General features: G+C 45.7%; 1 protein-coding gene across 1 annotated transcript; it reads right to left on the bottom strand.

The window, feature by feature from the left end:
- Window positions 1-2,493: 2,493 nt before the first annotated feature.
- On the bottom strand, window positions 2,494-18,666 carry MTURN (maturin, neural progenitor differentiation regulator homolog (Xenopus)). The gene is made up of 2 exons (XM_014937828.1): window positions 14,563-18,666; window positions 2,494-8,429 (listed from the first exon to the last, which is right to left on the bottom strand). The coding sequence occupies exons 1-2, from the start codon at window positions 14,767-14,769 to the stop codon at window positions 8,319-8,321; spliced, it is 318 nt and encodes a 105-aa protein (XP_014793314.1). The 5' UTR covers window positions 14,770-18,666; the 3' UTR covers window positions 2,494-8,318.
- Window positions 18,667-19,743: the final 1,077 nt, after the last annotated feature.

The following is a 19,743-nucleotide window of genomic DNA, read 5'->3' as shown; positions in this document are numbered from 1 at the left end:
GCACTCCCAGTTACCTGGCCTGCAGCTGCAGCAGGGGAGAGGGCGAGCAGGCTGGAGGGTGAATGGAAGCTCACAGCCACTTGAGGAAACTCATTTTCTCATTAATGAGAAATGCAATGCACATGCTGACAGTGCCCTGCTGATTTTGGGGTCTCCCCGCCTGGCTTGCTTCCAGCAAGGCTGAGCTTTCCCAGGGGCTGGCAGCAGGAATTGGGGTCTTGGTTTGGGGTCTAGCCCCTGGATGGCTAGCACCTGCAGAGCAGGACTCGCGACTCGTCATCTCCTCAGCACCCTTTAGCCCACGTCTGTGCCAAAACGATGCCATCTTCAGCATCTTCAGGCTGCTTCCTGCCCCTCCTCCCCGTGGTCTTTCTCCACGGCAAGCTCTCTGTCTCTCCAAAGCAGGACCTTTTTTTTTTTTGATGCGTTGATTCCCTTTTTCCCAGCCTGACCCCTTTTCTAGCAACAGCTGGAGTTGCAAGAGAGCAAAAGCAACGTCTCGCAGCCCAGCACCAAACTCGCTTTCATCATCCCCACAATGCTACCAGCAGCTCGAGCCGTTTCAAAATTTAGGCTCTGCTGACCTCTAGGGGACTGCTACGAACCCAAAAGCGTAAAGGCTTCAAAGTTCCTGGCCTGCTACAGCCCTTCACACGCTCTGAAGGAGCCCTGGGGTGACTATAACATAGCTGGCACCCACTTCTGGGCCCTTTAGCACCACCAGAGGCTGTAAATAAAAAGCTGGCTCCAACACTGCCTCTTCCATCGCCCTGCTATAGCAGCAATACCTTAAGAACAGTGTTGTGGCGAGCTATTACCTGCTGTCATACTGCCCCATCTAACTGCTGCTTTTATTTGAGCGTGGAGAAGCACTTGGGAGCCTGAGAGCAGGTGATCTTCACCCCCTTCTGTAGCAGTTTGTCTATTAAAATGCATAGAACCTTTGCCTTGGTGTCACAACTACAGCACTACTCAGTGAAAAGCATGGCTGCATACTCTTAGGCATTGGAAATAAAGTTAAATGTGCTTTTTATGGCATGTCATCACTCAATAAACAAGTAGTGAAAGCAAGGACCTTGTCACAGAGAAGGAGGAACATGAAGACTTGTAGAAAGAAAGCATAAAATCTGACATTGTCCTTAAAACAGCACATGGAGCTGCTGAGAGGAGTTAACTCTGCATTTCCCAGCTGATGCTGCCCGAGGACAGCTTTGGTAGAAGACAAAGCATTAGGCAGGAGCCTACAGAGGCAACACAAACTGCACACCTCCAATGGATCTGTTCTCCTTGATTCAAAGCCAGAACCTATCACAGCCCTGGCATATCCCAATTGAGGGTATCCCCGACGTGAGGAAGGCATGACATAACCCTGGAGAGCTGGAGTGAGGACAGACCTGGACCAAGGCCAAAGCTACACAGACAGCAGAGTGCTGCCAGCTGCAGCCACCACCACCTGTGGGACCTCCCCACCACAGCAGGGCAACTTGTTGTCCCTGGGCTGAGGTCTCTATTAGCAGAGAGCTGCTATCTAAACCGTTTAGGATCACTCGACCTTCTGACTCGGGTCCACCTAGCAGAGCTGAGCAGGCAGTGGGCTCCAAGTAGCTGAACACATGCTGGGACCGTCCTCTCTTCCACAAGAGCAGCTGTATCTATAGCCAGAGCCAAATTGTCACGGTGGCTTCCTCCATACAAATAAAGGGCTCTCAAGAAGTTGTGGGGTTTGCGTTGCCAGGACCAAGCACCAACACGAGGGAGTCAGCCCTGGCAGCCGCTCCACCAGCTGCAGGAACAGCTTTAGAGCCAACACTCTGGACACACCACGGGGCACATAATTGGCACGCTCCTACTCAGCACTTGTTCCCTGGGAAATGCCAAAAATACAAGGCAAGTGTTAAAGCAAGTAAAAAAGCACTTGCTTTTCCACAGGCTGGAAGATGTTCATCAACCCACAGAAAGAGGCTCATGACAAAAGGTAATGACTGACAGCATTACTTCAACCTAAATCAGGGGGAGAAGATGTCAAAGCTGCAATTAAAAGTGCAGTGTTTAAAGAAAAGAGACAAATGAGTTGAACAGAACCAGCAATTTTCATTTTAGCATCGTTATACGTCTCTTAATTAGAACAGATGTCTCCCTAATTGTGCAAAACAGAAGAGGACCTGGGAGATCTGAAATACTGGCTTATCGACAAATATTACCACCAATTCCCCTCTTCTGACAGCAAATCCACTGCCTCAGACTGCACTGAACCCACCCACCTGGCAGTTCTGTGTCCTGGCCTGTGAAGCAGGGCTTGCTCTGCAGTGACCAAAGCTCAGATGAAATAATTTTCTCCTCCTTGTACCCGTAAATACTGTGTTTATTCCACCACTGCTCAGGAAATGCAAGCCTCTCGCTCCCTTTGCCACGTGCGTTGTAGTTACCCTTTAGCCCCTCAAAAATCCCTGTTTAGTTGATTTTGGTCACAGAGAAAAGACTCCATCAATCATCAGAGTTTGGTAAGATCTTTAATGGCAAGCTCATGGTGTAACAACACTGCTGGATTTGATGCCTCGGTGGTGGGAGGAGGAGGAGGACTGGAAGAAAGGCAGGGCTCCACTGAAGGCTTACAACGTTTTAAAGCATTGAACAAAAGGGCAACATCTTTTTGGCAATCCGTTTCACAGCTTTGTAATCCCAAAGACAGTGAGATCTTCCAGCCAGAAAAATGGTGGGAAGCACACCACGGCCAGCTTTCGCACGGCACGGCGCAGCACGGTTTCTGCTCGACGTGTTGAGGTCTGACTGGTCCCTAAATTAGTAAAGGAAAACCTGACGACAACAAAAAAATTGCATTGACTGAAATCCAGAGCTGACATTTCCACCACCACCCCCGAAGATGAAAGCAGACATCTTTTACATGCAGCGTTACCGCAGATCGTTGCCTACATGAGCAGCAGCATGTTGGTACAGAAAGGGAATTTCAAAGTTCAATGTATTTTACATGAAACCAGTGAGTTTTACTGTAGTCAGCAGTAACTAGTTCAAAGAAGGTTTTTTTCTGCAGACAAACGAGCGCCTTTTTGTTAATTTGTATATTTGTTTATGACCAAGCTCGTACTGACAGTGCAGTGTTCCAAGGCTCTGTAGAAATTGGGGTTTGCAATGAAGTCTATGTGCCTTTAGGGATTGTCTTTCTTAGGGAAAAAAAAACCAAAGGCAATCAGAAAAAAAGTCAAACACAGAGCATGTAAATGATAATTTGGCTCACTGAATGGGTGATTCATAGAATCATAGAGTGGCTAGAGTTGGAAGGGACCTTAAAGATCATCTAGTTCCAACCCCCCTGCCATGGGCAGGGACACCTCCCTCAAAGGCCCATGCAGCCTGGCCTTGAACACCTCCAGGGATGGGGCAGCCACAGCTTCTCTGGGCAACCTGTGCCAGTGTCTCACCATCCTCACAGCAAAGAACTTCTTCCAAATATCTCTAATCTAATCTATCCCCTGTTGCTCTTTGACTTATCAATACGCTCCCTGATAAAAAGTCCCTCCCTGTCTTTTCTCTAGGCCCCATTTAGGTACTGAAGGCCTCTATAAGGTCTCCCTGGAGCATTCTCTCAGATAAAACAAAGCCTTTCTCTCACCTCAGCAATTTACAGAAAGGGGCATCCAGCTGCAGCCCCTGAAGGAATCCTTCCCAGTTTCCCACATCCCGTGGCCAGCCTGAAACCAGCCAGTGCTGAGGAAGAGACCTAGAGGCCGGGTCAGGCTCCCCAGCAACCAGCAGCCAGAGAGGTCTCATTTTCTGGATGCCCAGCCTGGGAAGCCTCAATGGGTCATGATTTTGATTTTCAGAGACTGAGTTATTTAGATAGGCATTGCTTCCCATGAAAAGATCTTGGGTTTGGCACCTAAAATAACTGCTGTCTTCTGTGTAACCCCTGTCCAGCATGGACCACTCGTGAGTCCTCAGAGGATAACACACCTCCCTGGCTACCTCATCCCCCTGTGAGAAAGCTCAGTAACACTCTGTGCTGAACTGCATCTCTCACTGATGCCACAAGCTGTGGGAGACAAGAGATGTTTCTCTCCCCCTTCCTCTGCTCCCCTTCTTCTGGGAGCGGGAATTTCTAAGAACAGAGTGGTAAGGATGGACACAGAGCATTGATGGACACAGGTAAAGGATGGACTTGAAGGAAAGACAGACACGGGCACAAGTCATGGATGGACATAAAGTAAGGATGGATGAACTAGTAACCTTGCCTCCTGCCACAGCTAAAATTGACAGTGAGGAAAACAGCCATGGACTTCAGCCCTGACTCCCAGGAAACATGTTGAAAAGAGGCTGGTTGTGCTATTCCCTGCATTTTTTCAAGGAAACAGTTTGCCAGTTTTTTTCTCTCGTGAGCAAGTCCTTTTAAGAGATTTTAGTGCACACCTAATAAAGCAGCTTCGTGCTCCCTCACTGCTGCTCCTACAGACTCACACAGTATCATAAATAATAATGTTAGGGAAGAGAGGAGGAGAAGGCTTTTTAGTTTACCTCTTCTCCATCCCTTCCTCTCTCAACCATCTCAATGCATTCAGCAGGCAGGATGCTAATAGAAAAACACAGCTGAGCTCAAGGCCCCAGTAATGGCCAGAGCAGCCTTTGAATAAGCTGCAACGGCTCGATGAGCAGATCTGTGACAAGATGGTTTGGGCTGTCTCAGAAATCCCAGCACCTCTCTGTGAGGGGCCGTTCTCACTCTTTCCCCTGCTAACCAAACCAGCTGTTACATTCCTGAAATCCGCTCTTCCCTCTGGCATCCCATGTATCTCCATCCTCCGAGCAGCACTCTGCTCACTGCGCTCGTCCAACTCCTATTCCCAAGCGCCAGTTCCGCAGGAGGCTCTGCTCTTGTATATTTATATTTAGCCAGAGCACGAAATGCCTGTGAGAGAGGCAGGAGAAGAGAGACTCTTCTGTGTCCTTTCACTAATGGTTTGCTTTGAGAATAGGCAATGACTTTGAGAATAGGCTTAAGGTGGGACTTTCAAAGGAGTTACATTGCTCCCACTGAATTTCATGGAGGCCTGGATGCATAACTGGAGGCATCCCCTGAATTCCCAGTCACTGAGATCCACCCAAAGCTCCGGGCAAGGCAAGGGCAGAGCTCTGAACCCACATTTTTTCACTGAGTCCCCAGGCTTGCGAGCATTAATGCACGTGGTGGCAAATCTTGTGCCTCAGTCTGGCAGCCTGACCACTGGGTGATGCACCCCTGGTTAATTACTGACTGGCTACTAACCTCAGTATGTGGTGGGGGTGAGGGAAAAATAAAATACAAATAAAATATAAAAATACTTTGTAATACAACTAAACCAGTTCTGCATCTCTTGCATCGTTTGGTAAGTATAGAACAAGTAACGCGGTCATACAGAAATGTATTTGGTCAAAGTAAGCAATCAATATTTTTTTGATAAAATACATTCTATATTAATGCTCATTCACATTTAATACACATGTAAAGCAAATTTTCTATGTATAAAATTCCAGTTTATCCTCAGTGCTGCCTGGTCACGCTTCAGTTCGGCAGCGGGGCTCAACACATTCAGCTCCCAGCAAAGTGAGAGGGGACAAGAGCACGCAGGTCTCTGCAGGACCAAGCCCCATGCGTCCCCTGGAGCACCTGCCCAGTCCTGCAGGTCACGTTTGAACGAATTCTTGTTGGCTTCAGTAGGAATTTTGCAGGGGTGAGGGCTGCAGAAGGGCCCCCCGGCTGTCCAGCACTTGCTGTGGAAGTCACCCAAACGGCATATGGCATTCCGAAAAAAAAGCCAGTTAGTGAATACAGAAAATAATGTATCTACATAATTTACAGCATTATGTTTGCTTGCAACCATCTTAATGCTCAAGCGCTCATTGACAACTGAGTCAATCGTCAGGGAAAGGTGGCAGAGCAGGTGTCACAACCTCCTGTGGGCAATTACAAGCACTGGATCTTACAGTCTTTTCTCATTTCAAGAATTCCCACCTATCCCGCTGCCGCCCAGAGCCCAGTTCTCCACTGAGCCTTGTGGAGCATCCACACCTCCTCCAGGTGCCCCTGACACCCTGCAAGGCACCTCTGGCTGAGGGTCCTCAGCTACCACCCATGTCCACCCCTCATCCCTCCGGCTGTTGTGCCGGCACCCGTCTGTGCAGCCGTGCACCCAACCAGACACAAAACAGGTGCACGTGGCTAACAAAATGGGTGCACGTGGCTAACAAAACAGGTGCACATGGCCAACAAACCTGACTTTGCCTCCAGCTTGTGCTACTGCAAATTATCCCTCGCCTTACGTTACGGCAGAGGAAAGTCAGCCCCAGAAGATCTACTTGTGCGAGCCGCAACCCGAGGACGGGATGCTAGGAAGAGGAAGGTTGTCCCGAAGCAAAGGCTCTGTTTAAGGTTATGGCATCTGTTTTAGCTGTAAAGAAAAACTTAGGGACTTAAAAGCAGGGCTGGAAACCACTGGTCTTGCACTTTATTTTAGTAAGCAAAAAGCCTATTGCTGCTGTACAGTGTTATACAATGAACTGACACAGTTCTCACGTCACTAGTCCATAGAAAATGTGCTGCGACTACCATGTTGATGCCTGCATGCCCAAAGAATGTACAAAATTTCATTAAGCTCTGTTTGTCTTCTCCCCACCCCCCCTTTTTTTTTTTTATTTAATATTCTTAAACTCCGACTTTTACAGTGTTGCAGACACTTCTGTGCATACTCAGGTACAACACACCTTCCCGGTTACGGAAGGTCTTTGCCCCAGATTGGAAAAAAATCAAGTGCTACGCATCTCTCAAGCCATCATCAGAAATGTAAACCACCAAGAAAACTTGCTCTCTTAAGTAACCTTGGAAAAAAAAAAAAAGTCTTTAAAAAAATCTATTGAAAAGGAGACGTCACTAACAACAGGGTTTTCAAAATGCTGTGAGTTGTTTCTGGGAGTTGTCCAAGCATTTCCTCTTCGCTCACTTTTTGGTTTTATAAAGCTAATTCTGTATAAAAGGGCTTTTGAAGCATGTGACCTTCATTTCACGATTTTTAAAAAATTGGAAAAAAGGAGTAAATTTAGAAACATTTTGGTCAGTCGTGGAAAATAGCTGTATAACAACAGAATCCCTTTGCTTCTTATATTTTCAGTACAAAAGGCAAGTAAATAAAGAGACCTTGCATCTTCACAGTCTGGCACTCATCTGAGTCACTTAAATCTATGCAAAATAGGTATAAAACATGAGGGGTTGTCTTCTCCTTTATACCAAGAGCCCACCAAACCCCTCTGGGGAGCAAGTCCCCAGCTAAGTAAAACCTCACTAGTTTTTATATCAGCCAAAGCAGTAGTATTTTAGCTCCTCTCCAATGAGGTGTAAATGCCTGGATTAGCTCAAAGGCCCAGGGAGAGGAACGGGTCTGGCATAATTTTAAGAGCCAGGTGCTGGTTTATACCCCTATGGCTTCAAAGTTAAGTTGCACTTTAATTCACAATGCCGCGAGGTTTGAGTAATGATTTAGGAGTGTATTAAAAGCTTAAAGTTGGTTGTCATGCAGAAGTGTGCTAGGCAATGGCTAATTTTTAATTGGTTTGTAGAAAGCAAGCATTTGGCTTTGGATCACATGATGCTGGAGTACCAGGGTTGGTTATAACATGTACTGCTGATACTAATTACTCCCAGTTATTAATCCAGCACTTGTAAACTCGGGTGTCAGTAAAACGACATTAATACACCTGACACCAATGCCACCCTGGATTTCCCATTTCCCATGGTTTTTGTTAAGCCTTCACGTGCACTTCTGCAGTACCAACCACTATTAAACTAGTGCTTTTCAGGAGAAATCTCTCCGAGTTTGGTACTTTTGTCGAAAACCATAGCTGTTGAACTAAAAATAAAAGCGCAGGTCACTTCTGCGCCGGTTTCCTCGGAAAGGTCACTGGTGAGGACTTGGCCCTCTCTCTCACCACACGCTTCCTACATTCTGGGTGCTCTACATTCACGTCAGCGAGCGCTACTCTCGAACACAAATCGAAGAGACAAGTCAGCCACAAAACTACTTCTAGACTGATAACGGCAGAATGCTACCAAGACAACTCCATAGAAAACCCATTGAAGCAGGAGCAAAATTCAGGTCACTTCTTAGCAAAGCTCATCACAGATTATTATTATTATTATTAATAATTTTTTTTTTAAAACCTTTATCTTGGGAGCCAGATATCCCCATGTGATGTGCTAATTCGAACAGGCTAACGTGGGACCACCTGACCCCACCTGGTACCAAAGGCTTTCGAATCTTTTTTAGCTTCTCAGAAAATCACTGCTGACTGACACCCATCTGTTGGTGATCGGCTTCTGGTTCCTCTTCTTCCACATCTGCGTTATATTCTTCAAATGCATCATCATCAACATCTGGAAGCCCAAGTAACTGTAAAGAAGAGAAAATACTGTGTAATAGCAAATTGCCCACTCGTGCAGCTTCGCTGCAAATCTTCACTCACTACCTAGGTACCACTTCTTGAAAACCTCAAATCCTGGAATAATAGTATTGCATAACAATCTTGAGTCTCTTTCCCTCCCTCCTGTGATGGAGAAAGATTTAAAAACACATCCTCACACCAAATTAAGTGCTCAGAGACCAGAAGATAAATAGAACCAAAAGCAAAGCGCTTGCAGAAAGCTTTGTGTTCTTCCCTGAGGTCATATCACAAATTATTGAGTGTTTAGGCTTGGCAGTGGTTTAACTTCAAAAAGAACCAGGGTAATAGTGTAGCAGTTATCTTGGTTTAAGATAGTGTTCAGCAACCCTATAAAAGCCAAAGAAGAAAGCATCCTTGTGCAGAACTGGCTCATGGAGTAGGCAAGGAGTCCCTAAAGACCCCACCATGGCAAGTGCTCCTCTTGAACCCTTCCCTCCACCCCACCAGACTAAGCATTGCACGCTGGGTGAAGCCCTCACAGTGAGAAATAACTCCAAATTCAGCTCAAAATTGCCAGGCAGTTATCTTGGTTTAAGATAGTGTTCAGCAACCCTATAAAAGCCAAAGAAGAAAGCATCCTTGTGCAGAACTGGCTCATGGAGTAGGCAAGGAGTCCCTAAAGACCCCACCATGGCAAGTGCTCCTCTTGAACCCTTCCCTCCACCCCACCAGACTAAGCATTGCACGCTGGGTGAAGCCCTCGCAGTGAGAAATAACTCCGAATTCAGCTCAAAATTGCCAGAGCTCCTTTAAATTTCTGCAAAATAGATTTGGGCTTGTGAAGAACAGCCAGCCCATCTTCCTTGGACAACATCTGGATGCCTCCACCTGACAGCTCTGAGCGCTGCAGCAGCACTTGCTTGCTACAAGCAAAATGGAGCAAACAGCAATGTCTGGACTTTTCCCCTCTCCTCCAAAAGGTTGCCAAGCCAACAGGAGTCAGGAAGACAGATAAACCAAATAACAGTCAAAATAACGCATCTGTTGTGGAAATCTGGTATTAGAATCCTGCACCAGCAGCTATTAATACCCACAAAGGAAAGATCACATGCCAGGCATTACGGGGAATGCCGTGTGTTTAGGTTGCCAGGGCTGGAAGAGCAGCACAGATGCACGCAACACCCTGTTTGGAGGGTGACGCAGCTGTCAGCTCTCAAAAGAGGCAAAACCCAGAAAAATCAGGAGGAGAGCGACACTCAGTAGGTGGTAGGATGAAAATGAGAAGGCTGCGACGAGGCAGATTTTTAGGGACCTGAACTAATTTAGTCTGTGATCAACGTTCAGAAGTACTCAGAGGGTACAAAGACAATGCACAGAATTAGCCTCTGGGTCCTATAAAGCTCGTATTCCTCACTGCCACTGGGAGAAAAACAGCTTTTTAGTTGCAGGGTTTCTCTGGCAGGGAAACGGAAGGAGAATTTGCTGACTAAACCCCTCCTTCGCATTTTAAAAATACTTATGGAGAGACCCCAAGCTTAAAACATTCTTGTTTTCTAAGCAGAACAAAGAATAAATACTCCAATGCATATGCATTTTTCAAATCAAATGCTTAACTGAACGTGAACCTGCTTGGTTCATTTTCAGGATGCGGGCGTTTTGTTTCATGTTGAAGCTGAGGGCAGACCTTCTCGATCTCTAAAACTACCTGAAAGGAGGGTGTAGAGAGGTGGGGGTCAGTCTCTTTTCCCAAGTAACAGGCGATAGAACAAGAGAAAACACCTTCAAGTTGCCCCAAGGGAGGTATAGACCGATAGAACAAGAGAAAACACCTTCAAGTTGTACCAAGGGAGGTACAGACTGGGTATTAGGAACATTTTTTACACTGAAAGGGTTACTAAGCATTAGAACAGGCTGCCCAGGGAAGTGGTTAAGTCACCATCCCTGGTGGTATTTAGAAGATGGGTAGCCGTGGTGCTGAGGGACATGGTTTAGTGATGGTTTTTGTCAGCATTATGTTGATGGTTGGACTCGATCTGAAAGGTCCCTTCCAACCCAGGCAATTCTATCATTCTGTGATTCTAAAATTACTCAGCTTTTCAAATGCAAAAGCAAGGCCTCTAGACTTTCTTATCCACGGTACTATTTTCGCTAAACTGACTCGGTGTATTCAGATTAAATGTGACTGTTGTACCGCTCTGTTTATATCACTCAGCAGAAAGACTTTTGATCACATTTTTTTTGCCCAGCTCTAGTTATAATTCCTCCTTGATTTGCAGGGAAATGAGCCACATGAATCTTCATTTCATGGGATGCCGTAAGCCTTTCCCACGCAACATTAGCAAGGAAAACACAACGTACACCACAAGAACTGCAAAGACTCACACGATCCTGAAGGATGGGGAGCACGTCCCGCTTTTCACACATCCCCTCTCCCTTTGCCCTCGGGAATCCCAGCTCTCCTCTCCCTGGCACAGCATAAATCAAAGAGTAATGCTGCTGACATTAGTGTTTTTAGGGAGCATAGGAAGGATGGGGATGGGATGTTCCTCCAAGAGATGCGCAGTTTTATTCTCTCACAGACACTTTAGGACCTTCCAAGGCACCAAGGACCTCAACCATGCAGGTCCTGCTTCCCACAGGACTATGGTCCCTCACTGCTGTTAACCCCTTACTGCTCTCTGCACTGCAGTGACAAATCAGTCCACATCTTGACCCCAAGGAAGAAGGATCTGGGTCCAAAGGGCAGGGTGCTCTACAAACATTGGGTCAAAGCAGAGGGAGGGTGTATGAAAGATGAGGACACACTGAGATGATGAAGCTGGCCTGAGCTGATCCTAGACTGACTCCCACTTTATCTTCTTTCAAACATACTTGTTTCTGCTTCTAATCCATATCTATTTCATATATTAAAGTACCATCTATGTGGCAGTCTTGAAAGGACTTTAATGGGGAGCAAAAACAAGGAGGAAAAAAGTAAAACAGGAAAAGGGTGTAGAAAGAGCTGAACAGCCAAACGGCCAAGGGGACATTGCCTCCTACCAAAAGTTGATATACAAGCACATTGAAAAATAAACCAAGTAAAAGGCCAAGCTTCAGCAGTCCACATGACCCTACACTAGAGAGAACGCGGTTCTGTCAAATCCCAGTGTGAGGGGCACCAGCATGGACACCTCTGGCACCAGAGACAAGGGTGTTGGAGAAGCTGGGGTGCTCTGAGGCAAATAGCAGCATTTGAGCCCAGTGCTATCGATACCAGTTTATGTAACTGCGTTAGTGTCTGGTACTTTTGGATGCTCCCTGAAAAAGTGGCTAATAAGGCAAATCACAGTTTTGTGGAAACTGACCCAGGAAGGCAGTAATGGGCAGAGACAACATGTCCCCCACCACATTCAGTAAAGAAACAGCTTGACCTTGTCTACAGCAGGATTCAGAGGTGTGGTTTAGCTGTCACAGGTTAACCAACACTTTTAAAAGCCTCATCGAAATAAATATCCTGCCCTGGCACTGCGTTTACACCCCTAAAACACAAGGGAGAGATGTCTGAGAGCAGTGACAGTGGAGACATGGCTGGGCTGTTACCACGAATGGTGAGGAGCTGGGCTGAGATGAGTTACCAGGAGAAAATTGGTCTGGGAGCCTTCAGATAAGGGAAGGCAGGTGCTCATGCCGTGCGTGAGGGCATGGAGAACTGCAGGTGCACCACCGGTGTCTCCTCCTAAACCCTTCCCTTCAAAGGACCCTAACAAAGACTTGCAAAACTGTCTAATAATCTTGGATGTCTGGCTGGAAATACTGAAATGGGAAAGACTTTCAGAAGGTGCTTACCAAGCCCATGCTAAAAACCTCCTCAGTGTCCCAGACTGAATAGCCATGACCATCAGACACCTCAGAAGAGCATGGTCTGACCTGCGGCACTAGTTTTTCCTAAACTGCCATTCTTCAAACTGAAATTTGCCAGAGCAGTCTCCAACAGTAGACTTGGTTGGGAAAGTGGAGAAAAAATGCCCTGGGGAACAGTGCAAAAGAAATAATGTCCCCATACTGACAAAAAGTGGCTTTGTTCTGGCAAAGGCCTGAGGGTGTAAAATAACTGTTTCCATACACCTAGTGTAACACCCTTCACTTTTTAAAATCTATCCTACCATATGCTACGGTAAGATACCCCTACCTATATGCATATGCTATTCTTAATAATTACAATGAGGGGAAAATGTCAATACATTCCTCATTAGATCCTGTCTACTTACAACCATCCCTCGAATGATAAACTCAGTTTTGTTACACCAATGCAAATCTCTCAACGCTAGGTCAAAGGAGAATCTGAGAAACGTAAATCTTTATGGCACATCCAAGAGAAAATGAAGAGCTACTTGAATACGGTCTGCAAGAGGTCTCTGATAATTGAGGATGCGGTTCTTCAGCAGACAAAAGCATAATGAAATTCAACAGCTAGGAAGCAAAACCTAGGAAAACGCGGATTGTAAATAAAAGAGCTTTTCACAGGAGCGTAACTAATGATGATGATCAGAAAAAGTGCCCAGTCGTATTGTATACTTTAAGTCACCTGAAGATTTTACATCAAGACTGGGTGTATTTGGAAAAGACACTCTCCAGCTCGGCCACAATTTAGCGCTCGGTGGTAGGAATCATGGGGTGATATGTGCTGTGTTAATGAAGGGCCCAGGCTAAATGAGTTTAATGGTTCCCCTTGCTTTGCACCTTTTTATTCTGAAGAGTAGCTTAACTTGGTTTGGCTGAAGCCAATTTCTCAGCAACTTAAGCTACGCTGAAATACATGTGGTTTAAATGAAATAAGTGATCTGTATCAATTTAATTAAGTCTTTTTGAAGTCCTCTTTAGTTAAACCGATGGAAGTTTCTTCTCAAAGACACAGTTTTTCTGAGCAGGAGAAAACAGCTATGAAGATCCAAGAGCTGAATATTGTTCTGGGAAACATATTTATATTTTTGTATGTTTCCACAATTACAAGCAGCTGTACTGGCAGATCAGATTCCCAGTCCTTTCTAAGAAAAGGGTGCATCTGTTCTATTTATTTCCAGTCTCTCAAAGGATTCTTTAAAATAATGCTCTTTTATGTCGACCAGCTGCGGCAGTGCGTGGCAAGGCAATGCAAGGGTGTAACACGGGGAGGGACAGTGTTTTCATACTGGAGCTCCAAGCCCTCCCTTTCACCCTAAATACTTGGGATACATTTTCAGTCTTCTCGATAAGTCGGCCAGAAAAACAGAGGAGGGAAAAACATCTATATTTTCAGTCGAGTATAAAAACATCCATAGGCCAGCTTTCCCATGGACATCACGGCTCTGGCAAGGAACCTCCACTCTGCTTTGCACCAGCCCCTTACCCAACCCCAGGCACTCAAAAAGGAGAGGCTGTGCACAGGGATTTGGCAAAAATGAAGGACAACAGCCAACCTAAGTCACCTCCCCCTGACGCAACCCAGGCTTTGACCCAAATCTTGGTGTTAAACAAGGACAGAGAAAGTTGAGTAGCAGCAAAACAGGAAAATACAAGCCTCCTTCCCACAAAACCAAGCTTCTGCTCCAACCTCTTCTGAAGCAGTGACCAAACTGGCTTTTGCAAATACCAAGTGGCAACCGTCCTAACAGCAAAAGCTGGACCACCTGAGGAAAAAAGAAGCCAACCCTAAAATTAAAACAAGCCGCTCCGAGGAGAAAGCGCATTTCTCTCCGGCTTCCCAGAGGTTTCCTCTTGCTACTCAGATCCCTGCAAAAATCCCTGATGTCAGTGCCAGGAAATAACTCTGCCACACAGTCCCGCGGCGCTGAGGCGCATCCTGTCCCTCGGAGCCAGCGGGACGGGAGCCCCTGCACAGCTGGGGAGCTGCTGCCACCGCCTGCATCAGCAGTTGGCCTCCCACCCCACACGGGAATCTCATCCTCTTGGATGTGGGGCTGGAAATAAAAAGGCAGCTGGTTTCCAAGAAACCATTCCCAATCGCCTGATAGCAGCTTGTGTGCTAACACCCCTGCGCCCAGGCAGCCGACTGGAGATGTTAAGTCCCTGCAGAAGAAGAACCACCTTGCTCCATCCAGCGCTACCCTGTTAGAAGTCACAGGTAACTGTCAGTGTTTAGAAAGTAAAAAACGAGGCACTTACGGGTCTGAAGGATTTGAAGACTTTTTCCAATATTTCATGGAGTGTCTTTTTCCCACAGGAGGAGATGTAGTCCTGCGCGAGCTGCAGAAAAGGTAGGCAGTCCTCACTTTCGCTCCACACGTGCTGAAAGCCAACAGCAACACAAGAAAGAAAAGGCATTAACAGGAATTCACGCTGGCCTTTCCACGTGGTTTTATAAGGTGACATGTTGTAAACATCTGCCAAAGCGTGCGGGGCCTCCCGCAGTTCAGGCCTGCACTGGGGACGGGCACTGCAGGCAGTTCCAGAAGCCAAGCTTCTGAGAAAGAACCTTGATTTTATTAACACGACACATCAGAAAGCAGGGAAATAGATCCAGAAGAGACAACGCCTCATGACCACACCAGCAACGAAGGGTGTGCACCCCGTGCACACACACATTTTCTAAGTAAAGGTGTTTTTGTTTGACATCAGCCCTGCTCTGAGCTGGAAGTCACGCTTGGTTTTCTCTTCTTCTGCATCATCCACTGCGATGAAGCCCTCAAGAAGAGCTAAAACATCTCTTTGTCTTCTTGGCATCAGTGCAAGTGTGATGCGACCCTGGAGGTGGAACTTGATGTGTAATTCTCTTGACGATGCAGAAGAAAAGATGCAAAATATGCCCGCGGGTTAGACACAGAGCCAAGGAAAGACATTTGGGTACTCACAACATCCTGACACTTCATGCCTCCCTCCCTTGTTCTGAGGTTTATTCCTCCTAGACCCAAATCTTCTCTTCCTGGGCAGGCACATTTAAACCCATTTGGGATATTCCTCTTGTCTTGCTCTTGCTTTGGAGATGCTGGTTCTCCAGCCGGGCTCCGTGAAGCCTCTCCCAAAGCTGATGCTTATTCTGCTGCTAATGGTTTGCTAGAAACAGAGCTGGTGAGCGATGGTGGGAGCACTCAGGCAACAATTCTTCTTGCACGCCAGGGCAGCACGAGCTAATGCATACATTCACAGGTCTTACTTTTGAAGACTTGGTGCACAGGACTGTCTCAGGCAGTCTGCTCGGCAGAGGAGAGTAACACTGCCAAATTGTTTCCAGGCTCTTATACCTCGATTTGAGCACAGCAGCTCTTTTCCCCAAAGTGCCATGCAGCTTTTTACTGCGCTATAAACAGTAGGTTATGCTTAAACAAGGAAAAAGAAGGGTCTCTCTGAAGCTTAACTAACATTCAGGGAAGGAGTAAGAACGACAGATGTTTCAATCCCTGCCATAAGGCTCGCACGTCGCCTTCCTGTTCAGTGGTGAATACCTGCCAGGGATGCAGCTTTACACTTAGGGAAAGAAAACACTACTTAACATCACCTAAGATGCATCTTTGAGACAAAAACTGTAACTGCTTTGCTATGAACCTCACTTGACCTACATTTCCTTAGCTGCTTGTTGCATTTTACAAGCATAAACACAGTGAAATGTTTTGCTATGAAGAGAGCCCTGCCTTAGGTTCTGCTCTTTCCATATAACCAGAGTCATCTCTTAACCACTCTGGCAATAAAAATAAGTCCTTTACAGTCTTGCCAGCTCTCAGAGGCACATACCACAAGTCTCATGATACTTCATGCCATGTTAGAGTCATGGGCCTTGTAGTCCTATAAATACACAACCAAATCTCAGCTTCTGTTTATAAAAAAAATGTCTGCACTTTGTGATTTCTGTGGCCTAAAAAGGCAGAAGGTACATAAAGTGAACTCAAAAGAACCCTCTTTAAAATATCAAATAAACACTTTCAAATCACAACATTTTAAGAACAGCCTCAAGATTTTGGAGGCTTGGACCACGATTTCTTAATAGTTGAGGTTAGCAATAACCATTTAGCTACTTCTAATCTTTGCGTCAAACCCCGGAGCTGGATGTTGCATCTTGGCAATTCACAGCTCGTGCAAAACCTGTTGTAATTGTTTATATGTATAAAACCATTATGACTGCTAACATCCTGATTCTTGTTTAAATTGTGGCTTCTTTTGACCATCAGAGCTATACACAGGAGCTTCCACACAAGCGAAAATCAGGACCTGCCCTTTTATAAATAATAGCTAGCTCGTTCCCCAGAGAAAGTTAACCCCGTGCTGTCCTACCGTGTTTTAACAGTCTCTTTTCAAGCTGCACCACGTTTCAGACTGCGGTGTGAGTTTGTCAGCAGCGGCGCAGAATAGAATGATTTAGCATGAGGGGAAAACCTAAGCAAGTAACTTGATCTTTGAAGCCTTTGAAGAGACTTTCTTTGCGTAGCATCATAAGGCAATGAGCAAGTTAAGACTTCCAACAATTTCCACATCTGCAGAAGATTTAAAACTTTGGCCGTAGCAACAAATGCGCTACGAAAGGTCTCACGTGCCATGAGTGCATACATCTCGTTCAGAAATGGTTTGATTTCATCTTCCCCCCCCAAGAAAATTCCTTAACCATAATAAAGACCGAGTTATAACACTTATAATTTCAGCTGCATCTACAGCTCTCTGTGGATGTTTAGCTCTGCACCGAGGCAGTGCAGGAACTGAGTCTCACCACTGACTCACGCATCTCCAGAGGAACCTGCAAAAGGAATTTTGGCCTCTCAAAGTAAAAACAAATGTAATTTGAGGATTCAGCTCTTGCTTAGAAAGTTAGAGCAGCCAGGGAGGCTGCACATACGGAGATGCTTTTCCTGGAAAAAAAACCCTGATGCCTGAGAACCTCTCTGCAGCAGGAGAAGTGGGGCTGCTGGCAAACCAGTGGACCACAGTGCTCAGCCGTGGCTGCGCAACGAAAAATATTAACCTCATCATCTGAGTGTGTGTTTTCCAAGCTCGCCCGGGGTTTTGCTCACGGTTGCTTTGTGTCACTACAAAAGCACACAGCCACTCGTTTCCACCTCAGCTGACCTAGGATCGTGGCTGAATTATTTAGCTCAGCATCTACACCCAGCACAGAGCTGTGGCAATTCAGAGGGTTTGCTTTCCCTCACGCCTTTAGATGGATGATTCAGTCTTGCTGGATGACAGAGTCCCCTTTTCCTAACCAGCCCACCTGTTGAGCATGGCAGCAAAACCTTGTATTTGGGGGGATAATTCGACTTGCAGAGAATACTCAGGCTCACTGACTCTGCCCTAAAATATTCGACAGAAAATCTTGCATCAAGGTGGCATCATATTTTTATTTGCTTTATCGGTTACTTTGAATACCAGCAATAACACAGTGACAGAATAAATGACAGACTACAAGGAATAGCATCGCAACCCTCACCCTCGTTGGTTATGACTATACAGGTCCAATTAATATTCTGAGAACACCATGAGCCTCAGGAGCTAAATACTACCTAGTTCAGCTATCTAAAATGCTGATTCAGAGAGTCTGTGTCCAGGTGGTACTGAAAATACCAACAGGCACCTAGATGGGTCTTAACACCTAGCCCAAAGATACCTTTTCAGGAACTTAAAATTATATGATTATTGTGGTCTGGAATCTGATTTTATACAAAATTCAGAGCTGCTTTCCCGCAGATTGCACCTTGGCAACCTTTCCATGTTTTTCTCCTCCTCCCTTTAGTTCATCATGCTCCCCATTTCCTCCTTACAAGTGGGTTATCATGGACTTTTCTGGTACTTTCTACATAGCTTTTTAAGTGGCATTATTATGAAATGAAGATGTAAAGAAAGAGAACAAGAATACCAGGCACCAGATTCTTATTAAATGTGAGGGTCCTTTTTGAGAGTCACGGGGTGCAAAAAGACTTAAGTGTGCCACTGTGAATTCTGTTTATAATTTACTCCATTTCACACTCCATCATGTTACGGAGCCATGCAACAGGGCTCAAGTGCAGATGAGAATCAGTTCCCTGACTTGTATTAAGTCTCCTTAAAATAAACTTTAGCCTGTAATTACAAATAGAAAGGAAACATCTTCTGGAACATAAGAAAAGAAAAACTACTGAAAAAACCAAGATAGCCAAGCTGGGAGCAGAAATGAAGCCCTACAGTGCACTAGGAGCAGAAAACATGATGGTGGTGAATCAGAGTTAGTAGTTCTTAACCGCATTAAAGAGACACCCTCAACAGGAAAAGAATTAAGAATAACACCTATCTGCCTGTCTTAAAAGTATTATTACTACAAAAAGTGTCTCAAGTAATCATCTCAAAAAAAGACAGAAGAAACCACTGCCTCAGCTTTCCACTGTTGACATTCTGCATTCGACAGCAGTCAGCCCTTTTGCTCAGTTTTACTACTGGTGGCTTTGGGTGGGGAGTCCTTCCCACAGCAACCCTGGAATGAAAATATTTGCCAAAAAAAAAAAAAAGGAAAACGTGGTTGCAAACCCACAAAAAATGGCCAGTGTTGGCAGCATGGGAATAGAGTCTGAAACTGCTTAAGCTTTCTTTTCTAAAGGTGAGTAGATTTTGTTTTGAGAGAGTTCGTTCGATTATTGAGCAGCGTATGAGGAAACAATACACATCTAAGAAAAATCATGAGCTTTCTTTGCAATTTCCAATATCGCTAGCATCCAATAACAAACAACCTTAGCTGACTCCTGGAATTGGGTCCATACGTATCCCTGCTTAAGAGTCCAGCAGGCATGGTCCTTTCCATGCATGGGCATCTCTAGAAAGGAGTGAGCATGTGGTTTTGCATGCTCTTAGGGGAGACACGCTGGGGAGATGGGTTTGCAGGGCCAGACCCACCATGGACCAGGAGAGTCCACACCCAGAGATGCTCTACTCCCACAGCTGGGACTGTGGGAGGTCTCCTGTATCCCTGGACAGATGCACAGCTAAACTCCAGATAACTTCTTTCATAATTCAGCATGACCATCTGCCCAATACAATAAATAAACGTCCTGCTTGCTGAGATTTGTGGTTTTGGAGAAGTCACTTTGGTGGTCTTTGTTTCCATGAACCCATCTGTCAAACAGGCTCATACTGCACTTACCTGTTGGAAGGGGAATTAAGGAACATTTGTCAAGCAGGTTGAGTGAGGAAAGTTGCTCCAGGAAGGGAAGGACCTACAACATCCCTACAATAATGATCCGTGCTAGGAGCTTTTTTTTAAAAAATAAAATAAAATAAAATTCTTTCTTTTTTTTCTTTCTTTCCAGTGTTGAACTGGAGCTCTGCAGGTTACAAACCCCATGGCGAGGTGCCACTTTTTGGTAACTCTTCTTGCACTTCTGCTCACCAACCGGG

This window comes from Calidris pugnax, unplaced genomic scaffold (genome assembly GCF_001431845.1).
Source record: "Calidris pugnax isolate Ruff unplaced genomic scaffold, ASM143184v1 scaffold11, whole genome shotgun sequence".
NCBI classification, from domain to species: Eukaryota; Metazoa; Chordata; class Aves; order Charadriiformes; family Scolopacidae; genus Calidris; species Calidris pugnax.
Note: the sequence above shows the minus strand (reverse complement) of the source record. Positions and strands in the feature narration are given on the sequence as shown.